The 10,678-nt window shown below is 40.7% G+C and overlaps 1 protein-coding gene across 1 annotated transcript; it reads left to right on the top strand.

Annotated features, from left to right (window-relative positions):
• Positions 1 to 1,217: 1,217 nt before the first annotated feature.
• Positions 1,218 to 10,160, top strand: LOC120991593 (cocaine- and amphetamine-regulated transcript protein-like). Its single transcript, XM_040420373.1, has 3 exons — positions 1,218 to 1,366; positions 4,904 to 4,987; positions 9,768 to 10,160. Exons 1-3 carry the CDS (start codon positions 1,235 to 1,237, stop codon positions 9,873 to 9,875), a joined length of 324 nt encoding a protein of 107 aa, XP_040276307.1. The 5' UTR covers positions 1,218 to 1,234; the 3' UTR covers positions 9,876 to 10,160.
• Positions 10,161 to 10,678: the final 518 nt, after the last annotated feature.

Here is a 10,678-nt window from a genome sequence, read left to right as displayed (position 1 = left end):
ACAACACTAAGGCCCACTGGTCCCTCATCCAGCATAGATGCTCCCTGGCCCATGCAAGATGATGACATCTGTGGTCAGGTATCCTTGCAGGTCGTTAAGCACGCAGGCCACGCTGATGTAAACTGCTTCAAATTGTCTTGGGTGCCTCTTACCTCCCTTAAATGTGCCTGGAGTTGTGTGGCATTCATCATCCGGTTCCGCAGGGCATTGTTTGCATTGAAACGGTCATTGGTGTGGGATTTGGCCAAAGGATGTCCACTTCTATGCCTTTCTGTGACTCTTCCAGTCTCTTTGTATCTGTGTTGCAACCTGCTGGTAACACTCTGTGACACTCGAAGCTCAGTGGCCAATGCCGTCTGAGAACATCCTGCTTGAAGTCTCGCAATGGCGAGGTACTGTTGATCAATTGTTAGGTGTCGTCTTGGTCTCATGATGTCAAAATGTGAACAACATGATGAGGAGGACTGTTTAAATACAAATTATAATTGAACCAGAAAATGTATTGGGCGATTCATGGATCAAATACCTGTTGTGAATTATGCTGTTGAGCTCCTTGTTAGAGAGCAGCAAGTTGTGCAAAAAGTACTGAAACACTGAACAGCTGGACATGTGTATTCAAAAGTTTAGAGACGGTCACATTAAGTTCACCTGTAAAGGTTAGAGTGCATTTTAGGTTCATCCTCAAATTTCAACAACAAGCCAAATATCCCTAACTTTTTGTGAGTAGTGTATATCAATATAACATAAATGTCTATTGATGATTTTTACAACCCTCAAAAAGAAAGAAAAATCATCTAACAAAAGAAAACTCATATTTTATCAAATTCCCTTTCAGAATAAAATAAATCATATATTTCATATGTATAGTATATTATAACTACAACTTCAGTCAATAAATAACACTAAGAAGGGTTAACACGTCTTGCATCAGGAAATTGATTCTAATTATACAATGCTTACAAAACCTCCCACCTCTTAATCCATCTAGGCTCCCTTGGGTATGACTATAATGCCTCATATCCAATGACATGAAATATGTTTCTGTTTAAGTCAATGGGTTAATAGGAAACGTGAGTGCCAGGAAGAGAGGTGATGTATCTGCAAACAACAAACATGAAGAAATCCGGTGGAGGAGAAATTAGACTGACGTTATTTTCTTAATAGTTGTGTAGAGATGAGGTATAAAAGTAGACCATAGACTGCCCAGGAAAAAGGAATCCACTGGACCTGCACCATGTTGAGCTGCCGCCTGTCGCTCATCTATGTCTCTTTGTCCCTGTTAATGCTGCTCGTATGCAGCGAGGAGACAGTTGGGGTCAGATCATCAGAAGTCTCGGACAACAATAGCCAGGAAGAAAAGGAGCTGGTAAGATTTTGAATGCTATCGATTTAGACACCTAATGAATTTAACCCCACCTGTTTAGCTGTCCAGTTATGATGAACTTTTACTTATATCATAACTGTAATTTAGCAAATTCCCTTGTTTTAAAAGTTGACAAAACATTAATCTCGTCTGCCTAGGCTCATAGGAGCACATTTTATGCAGAGTATGACACATGCCATATTTACAGCACAATTTGCGACCTTTCACTTCTCTCACCACTTTTCATGGTCCATCAGATTTAGGGCTCATGCTCACGGCCGTATTTTGGGTCCGCGTCCGATTCACAGTTTTTACGGGGCCTGTGCCTCCTAATAAATTTGGCCCATCATCCTCCAGCAGTTTTTTTTTTACCAAGACTGGTGTAGAAAACACCAATCTTAGTAAGTCTGCCCCATAGTGTGCACTATGGTTAGAAATGTTTTTGTTTCCCAGTTGTAATTATTTTTGTATTTAGCTTATTAATTGATATAGCACTAAGCCTACGTTTACATCACTGTTCTATTTACATCATTACCAGTACATCCTTCAGAAGAACAAAAAGAAAAAAAATGGATTCTGTATTTTAAGCATCCCCTATGCACATTTTGCATCAATTTTTGCAATTTTTTTGGACAAAAAAAGGCCTGCATGCAGGACTTTCTTTTCTGTCTAAAAAAAACAAATCTCAGACAGAAATGGCTAAAATGGATGCAAAATGTGCATAATAGATGTTCATGATCCTTTTTATACAGGATCCGTTTTTTACAGGCCCGTTTTTTTACAGGATCTGTTCTTGTTTTTTTTTTTCCTGTTCTTACAGATCCGAAGAACGGAAGATGAAACGGTGATGTGAACCCACCCTTACATATAGGTGTTTGGTCTAAGGCTCCATTCACACGTCCGCAAATGGGCCCGCATCCGTTCCGCAATTTTGCGGAACGGGTGCGGACCCATTCATTCTCTATGGGGACGGAATGGATGCGGACAGCACACCGTGTGCTGTTCACACCAGCATTTGCGGAGCGCGGCCCCGATCTTCCGGTCTGCAAAAGATAGAACATGTCCTATTCTTGTCCGCAGCTGCGGACAAGAATAGGCATTTCTATAGGGGTGCCGGCCGGGTGTGTTGCAGATCCGCAATTTGCTGGTCCGCAACACACCACGTACGTGTGAATGGACCTTAACAGTGATCTTCCTGGTGACAAATTTATTTTAAGCTCATTTACTACAAAATGTTGAGAGTCAATGTAAGAGACCTCTTTATAATTTTATTTGCTGCTCATCAATGTGTAGTAATTTAATGGAATACTTGTTAATTTCACCACTCTACCATTTATCCCTGCATGAGTGAACATGCTGCCCGATCCTTGATGAGCCAGGTTATCTCCATGGTAAAGCATGTATGATTAGGGGCTTCATTAAGAACAGGGTTACATAGAGAGGTTAGAGAATAGGTTCCAGTGTTGGTTGGGGTCGCCCTTGTCAGGGTGAGTGCTCTGCAGAGCCAACATTAGGGCAGAGCTTTTAGCGGACACCTCAGCAAATAGACAGTAATAGGGCTGAATAGCGACCCCGCCATCCCCATTTGTTAGGAACCAAATATTTAACCCTGTCTTAATTCTTTTAATGTAGCAACAATATAACAGTGGCTAGGTGGTTATCACTGGTGCCTTGCAGCACTGGGGTCCCCGTGTTTACGTGGGTTTCCTCCGGGTACTCTGGTTTCCTCCCACACTCCAAAGACATACTGATAGGGACCTTAGATTGTGAGCCCCATTGGGGACAGAGTGATGCAAAAGTCTGTAAAGCATTGTGGAATATGTCAGCTCTATATAAGTGCATAAAATAAGCTGATTTATGTGTGTTAGTGCTACTCAGATAAAGGTTATGTAATATAATGGAATGGCTCATGACTAGAGATGAACAAATCTATTACACACAAATCAAATTTGTTAAAAAATTCCCAAAAGCTTCAGCTTTCTTGAATTCAAAACTTTTGGGATTTGTCCCACAAGATTTGCTCAAAATAGCATCCACCACTTTATACTGTAGATCCGAAGACATAGGGATTATAGGTAAGATGCACTGATGACTATGTAACATCCCAACCAGGAAATGTGGCATGTGTTTTCTGGGGTTAGACATAGGAGAGATAGGACATCTGAGAGAGGGAGATGTTAAAATTGAGAATATAGAGAGTTTAGTGTCAGTTAGTGTGTTTCTCAGCAAGGAGAAGACAATAGTTAGATTTACAATTATAATTTATAATTTACAAATAATTTATAGAGAGCTAGTAGTCAGAATCAGTCAGTGTGTCCTTGTGTTACTTAGACTAAGGCAGGCTGGGAGCCATTGCTGTGAGTGCTGCACAGGTAACTTTATACAATTCAATTTCTTATTAATGTGAATCACCCCAATCTTCATCACATTATACATGATCACGAAACGTCTACAACATAGTAATCCTAGTGCTGATAGTGTGCCTGATATACTGTTCTGCATCACAGTTATTCACCAGTTATACTGGATAATAATTATCCAAGTGAGCCTTTTTCCTTCAAAGATTTTTGCAAATGTAATAAATTCTGTTGCTCATAGTGTGCCTATCGTATTGTTCCACATCACAGTTATTATACTGGACTCTGTCCAGCAATACAGTGAACTTTTAGTCGATAGTCTGTGTGAATTCGGATTGTTTTTCTTTATAACTATAGACTTACAAATAAAACTTCTGGTAGTGACAGTGAATGGTGGAATGTAAAACGAACCAACTGTTCCTCATCATCCGCCAGTGAAAAGGAAGCATGAGCAGTAGCACTATTGGCACCACACAGGTTGTTTGTTACCACCAGCTATCATCCGTTTGCTGCTGTCACTTTGACACTATTAATGCTATCTTGGCATTAAGCTTGAAAGGGTCTGGATACAGTACTAGGAGACCTCAGAGTGTCATACGCAACTTTTTAAGGCAATCGGGGCGCTTTCAGTTTGGATCAAATTTATTTGTACCAAATCGGATCTGGCAGCCAAATTGATGAAATCAGATGAATTTTGGGAAATTCGCTCTTCTTTATTCATGACACTGTGCTGACTCTTTGTCTTGAGTAAAATCGATGGCCTTTTAATTATCAATTTGTTGTGCATTTATAAGCACAGTTATCATCCAATAAAAGAATTAATTTGGGGCATTTGCAACTCAGGAAATCAGGTCCCCGTCAGTGGGTTCTCCAGTCTCGGCAAAAGCCAGCATATGACAAGGACATGCCATCACTTTCCTGTTGTAGGGGACTGACCACTAGATTCCCTTCTAATTGCTAGAATAAAGGAGCTGCCATACTGCAGTTCCTTATATATTTTCCCTGCACAGTACTACGTCTATCCATTTGCAGTAAGAGTACAGAGCATTCTCTTGAATTGATCTGAATGGGTGTCCCTGAAGGTGGACTTCCTCTGATCAACAAGTAACGGTATATCTGGAAAAACCCTTTTAAAAAAAATGAAAGCAGCATACAAATAATATGTGTATACTTCTCTTTTCAGATAGAAGCTTTGCAGGAAGTTCTGGAGAAACTCAAAAGCAAAAAGATCCTTCCTCTGGACAAGAAGCTAGGATGGGTACCTTCCGTAAGTGGTGATTATGACAGACTTCATTGATGTGGCATTTAATATTCCTAAGACATATGCAAAAACTTTTTGGGTTTGTGCAACAAGTGGGTGTGGCTTAGTGGAAAAGGAGTGTGGTTTATATTTTTTAAAAAAGCTTGGCTTAAAGGGAATTTGTCACCAGGATTTTGGACTATTAGCCACGTTCACATGACCGTAGGACAGCCGTGCTCAAAGCTGCACTGAAATATATCGTCAAGACTGCTGTGCATGCGCACAGGGGTCCTGTCTATTTTGTCAGCATCACAAAGAGCATTACCGCTTAGCGAAAAAAAACTGCATGACCAGGGTATGTCGGAAACCTTCTTTTATTGTTTAGATAATTAGCAATATATACAACGCGTTTCGGAGATATAAATTTCCCCTTCCTCAGGTTAAAAATTGCTTACCTAAGGATGGAGAAATTTATATCCCCGAAATGCTGGTTTTACCCTGGTCACGCTGGTTTTTGGGTCGGTGCCTGTATCTAGCACAACTTCACAAGGTAAGCCTCCAATTAGAGTTGTAGTCTTCGGCACTGAGCCTTAGACATAATTACCCTACTGTATGTTGTGCCTCTGTTGTTTTCACAGCAATTTTCGCCTCGATTCCATTATGTCAGCATGGCATAGCAGTCCGGGCTGTGTATTTCAGCACAGCTTTGAGTGAGATAATACTTTAAGATCTTGGGGACAGATTCCCTTTAAGATGCCCAAATGTGCGCCATAGTTTTGCCACAAAGTAGGCAACCAATAGGGTGTATAACGTTAAACAGGAGTGTTTATCATCCAGCATGAAGTACTGTGATAAATTTGGCGCAGTTTACACTCTCTAAATATTAGACAGTATTAGTAAGTGTGTACCACTGTGTTTGTTTTTGCCTTATTTTTTTATAAAAGGAGAGTGAAGAATCACAGAAGAACGTAATCACCTCTTTTTAAAACTGCAAAATTAGTCATAAAAATGCAAGGCAATAATTTTAAAATTACACCTAATACATTTCTCCTAAACTATTATAAATCATTAAAAAACATGATACTTAGTGTAACAAATATAACTTCTATAGCCTACTGTTTTTTCTAGACCAAATGTATCACTATAACTACAGATGGATTTTTCTCTACATACTGTAGAACAGTTATCTCTTCTATGACACCAAAATATAACACAGTAAGCTAATGCTGGGAATCCCCTTAGTTCGGGGATACCCAATCTGCGGCCCTCCAGCTGATGAAAAACTACAACTCCCAGTATGCCTGTGCAGCCTACAGCTATTAGGGCATGCTGGGAGTTGTATTTTTGCAACAGCTAGAGGGCTGCAGATTGAGCATCCCTGGTTTAGAAGAATGCATTCCGTGTCCGTATGTCCGCATGGCCAATCCGCAAAAAATAGAACATGTGCTATTATTGTCCGCATTACGGAAAAGGGTAGGACAGTTCTATTGGGGGCCAGCCCTCCCGTCACGCAAAATGCAGAATGCACATGGTCGGTGTCCGTGTTTTGCGGTCTGCAATTTGCGCACCACAAAATATGCTACGGTCGTGTGCATAAGCCCTTAGGTTTCACATGCAATGCTAGGTGTATTTTTTATAGCAATTTTTCTAAAGAACATACGAAGTTTGAAAACTGTTGAAAACTGTTCTAATTTCACCCGTTTAAAATAATACAATTTATGAAATTTTAGCAGGAGATTGCAAAATCATCACTGTCCCACAGAATAACTAATTAATATATACAAACAATTACAAGGTCTATGATAGAGTATATAGGGGAGACTTATCAAACTTTTTTAAAGGAAAATTAGAGATACTAGAGATGAGCGAATTTCATATTTTGAAATTAGTTCACGCTTCGTTTGGTAGTAAAAGCAGAATTGCACTATGGATTCCGTTACCACGGACCATAACGCAATTCTATGACAGAATGCATAACGGAATGCCTTTAGAGGTATTCCATTATTCAGTCCGTCATAATAGAAGTCTATAGGCTGCAAAATGGATCTTTCCCGTTTCCCTTATGCAGGGGAGTCCTCTCCTGCATAACGGAAACGGTACGGATCCGTTATGCAGGCCATAGACTTCTATTGAAACAAAATGAATAAAGGAATGCCTCTAAAGGCATTCCGTTATGCATTCCGTCATAGAATTGCATTATGGTTCGTGGTAACGGATTCCATAACGCAATTCTGCTTTTGCCACCAATTCTGCTTTTATGGGAATTGTGCTTTTACTACCAAAAGAAGTGTGAACGAATTTCATAACATGACATTCGCTCATCTCTAATAGTAACCAATCAGATTTACCCTTTGATTTTTCTGAGCTCCACTGAAAAATTAAAGGTGGAATCTGATTGGTTGCTATGGACAACTATACCAGTTCTACTTTACACCAGTTTGATAAATCTCCCCCTAGGTTTTTACTTTTAGTTGGACAATGCCTTTCACCACATGAAAATCATAGTAAAATAGGGCACTAGATAGGAAAATGAATGGCGTATTTCTCCTATGCAGCACTGTGTGGGCAGAGCTTATGCAGATTTCTGGGCTTCGAGCTCCGCCCACACATGCTGGCAGCCCGATCTGTGTCTGCACGCTGAATGGTGGAGCCGGGAGAAGTCTTCCTACTTCACGATTCAGAGCGCCGCCGGCCTGAAGGAGGGGAGGAGCACTGGGAGCTGATCGGTGAGTGACAGGACTGCAGATCCCAGCGCTCTAGCAATGAGCGCTTCCATCTGTATTGATGGAAGCGCTCATTGCTTCTGGCAGCCCCCTGAGAGCCGGCCCTTAGTATGCCACTGCATGTCCTATTTTTTTAGGTGCAGAGTCATGGAGAGAAACCCTACGAAGCACTCCGTAGCGCTTCCTGCGGGTTCCGTGCCTCCGTTCCGCACTGCACCTTCCTAATTGCGGACCTATTCAAGTAAACGTGATGCGGTGCAAAAACGGCCAGGCCCCGTGTATTGCAGACCCGCTGTTTGCGGGCCCAGCCAGCACACTTACATTCACATGTGGCAGAAGTGCTGCACAAATATCTGTGTGAAATTTCAACAATGGTCAAGAATGTGCGCTGCTGCTTTATTCAGACTCTATGGGCGTTAAGGAAAACAGTACTGTGGAAGTCATGCACTCATGACTAAATTCTTAACCCCTTCATAGCCACCATCTGTAAATATAAGTTCTAATTGTCAATGCACTATGCAGTTAGGACTTATATAAACGTCCTCTACTTTAATGGTTGCATGACATGAAATAGATTGGTCTGGCACTTAGTCAGATCCTACTGAAGTGATAAAGAATGTAATGACCAGCTCTAGGTCACAAAAATTGCTGAGTCCACTAGTGCTCAAAGCAAGCCCTAATACCCAATAATGGCAGAAGATACAGAAGAATAAGGCTACTTTCACACTAGCGTTCGGAGCGGATCCGTCTGATGAAACATCAGACGGATCCGCTCCGATAATGCAGACGTTCGCATCCGTTCAGAACGGATGCGTCTGCATTAAAACTTAGAAAATTTTCTAAGTGTGAAAGTTGTCTGAGCGGATCCGTTCAGACTTTACATTGAAAGTCAATGGGGAACGGATCCGCTTGAAGATTGAGCCATATTGTGTCATCTTCAAGCGGATCCGTCCCCATTGACTTACATTGTAAGTCTGGACGGATCCGCTCGCCTCCGCACGGCCAGGCGGACACCCGAACGCTGCAAGCAGCGTTCAGGTGTCCGCTCACTGAGCGGAGCGGAGGCTGAACGCTGGCAGGCGGATGCATTCTCAGTGGATCCGCCTCCACTGAGAATGCATTGGGGCCAGACGGATGCGTTCGGGGCCGCTCGTGAGCCCCTTCAAACGGTGCGCACGAGCGGACACCCGAACGCTAGTGTGAAAGTAGCCTTACAATGTTCTCAGGTATTCAGATGCAGCAGAGCTAAACTTAACGCATTAAGTAAAGAATGGCAAGAAAGTGTTAACTAACTTTTTAATGGATTTCAAGGGCTTTTGTCACGATATTACCAGAATAACACTGTGACGTGTTATCAGAGTCAATTTTAGCTTGGCTACATCTGTGGATTCCAGGGTATGTACACTTTTGGGGGCATTTTTAATGATTGCATTTTACTCATTTTGGGCTACAAATCATTTTTTGAATTGGTCTTTAATAAAAATGTTCAGCAGTTTGTGAGATACAAGAATTACAAATCAGTCTGTTTGCAAGCTGTCACTTTGTGTTTTCTTTGAATCCTGTCATCTGAGGGCTCATGAATAGTTCTTATCTAAATCTCCTGACCTTATAAATACTTATTTAAGCCATATTCTTATCAGTTTGACAAGACTTGAGCTTTAATGAGTGTTTATGAGGTCAGGAGATCAAAGATAAGAAGAAGAAGGTGTCCATAGTCTTTAAACAAAGCACACATATTTGGTATTGTTATACACAGGATAGCGAGAAGGTTTTTTTGTATGAATTTTACCAAATTTGTTACATTGACTACTTCAGATAGCCATTAAATAGTATCGACAACTGAGGACTCTCAGTTTTTATCTTTTCTTTTTTTTATAGTACAAAGAGATTTTTTCTTTTAACTAAAGGTCTTTCAAGCATCCAGCTCATAACCTGGGGGTGAATATTTCACAGGATGGAGCTCTTTTTTCATCCGCTCATCCTGTAAGATGTTGGTTACTGGTAAACAGACTTTAGAACTCTTTTATGTTGGCTTTAACATTTATTGTTCTTGTTCTCCTGGTTAATCTCTCGGTTTCCTTTAGTGTGATGCTGGGGAGCAATGTGCAGTAAGAAAAGGAGCACGAATTGGGAAGCTGTGTAATTGTCCAAGGGGGACGTCTTGTAATTTCTATATCCTCAAATGTTTGTAAGCAGCCAAAGCAGATGATATGAAGACTGAGATACTTCATTAAAGAAGGAGAAGCAAGAAGAGGCATTCTGATTTGTCCCAGGTTCCATTGTTACCCCTTAGCACTGTCTGGTAAAGAAAAAATGAATTAATTCAGTGGATTGACATCTCTACCTTAAACCCTGAAAGATACACAGTAAAGACTTGTCCTAACATTTCAAACTTCCTCCACCTTGCTGTACATGTCACTGTATTGTCCATTTTTTCCTAGTGATCTTGGAATAGTGCAGGAAGAACACGTCATGGATATGCGCTAAAAGATTTTTAAAATAAATATAAGTACTGTATAACATTTGATGAGTTCTTATTTAAAACTGTGTTTGCACTGTGCCTTTATCTACTCACATGCTTAATTGAAAGTATTGAAGGACAATACACAGCAAAATGACATGTACTTGAAGTGCTACTTGTAGTGAGAAATGAAGGCATAAGGAAGCAGGAACGCACATTTACTCCAGAAAAAATGTTTCATAGCCCATAAAAAACCCCGAAAAGTGCAACCCTATTGAAATTACTGTTACACTTCTCACAAAAAAGTTAGGGATATTTGGCTTTTGGGTGAAATTTATGGAAAACATAAAAAGTTCACGCTACAGTGATATTATATCATGAAAGTTGGGCATTTAAGTAGAAGCATGCAGTGGTGATTTCCTCATCTCAAACAATTTATTGAAACAAAAGCAAACAACAGTGGTAGGTATACCCCCACTAAATTGTCAATGTCTCAAAAGCTTGTTATGTGGCCTTGAGCATCAATTACAGTTT

Source organism: Bufo bufo, chromosome 2 (genome assembly GCF_905171765.1).
Source record: "Bufo bufo chromosome 2, aBufBuf1.1, whole genome shotgun sequence".
In the NCBI taxonomy this organism is placed as follows: Eukaryota; Metazoa; Chordata; class Amphibia; order Anura; family Bufonidae; genus Bufo; species Bufo bufo.
This window is presented reverse-complemented; position numbering and strand designations above follow the sequence as displayed.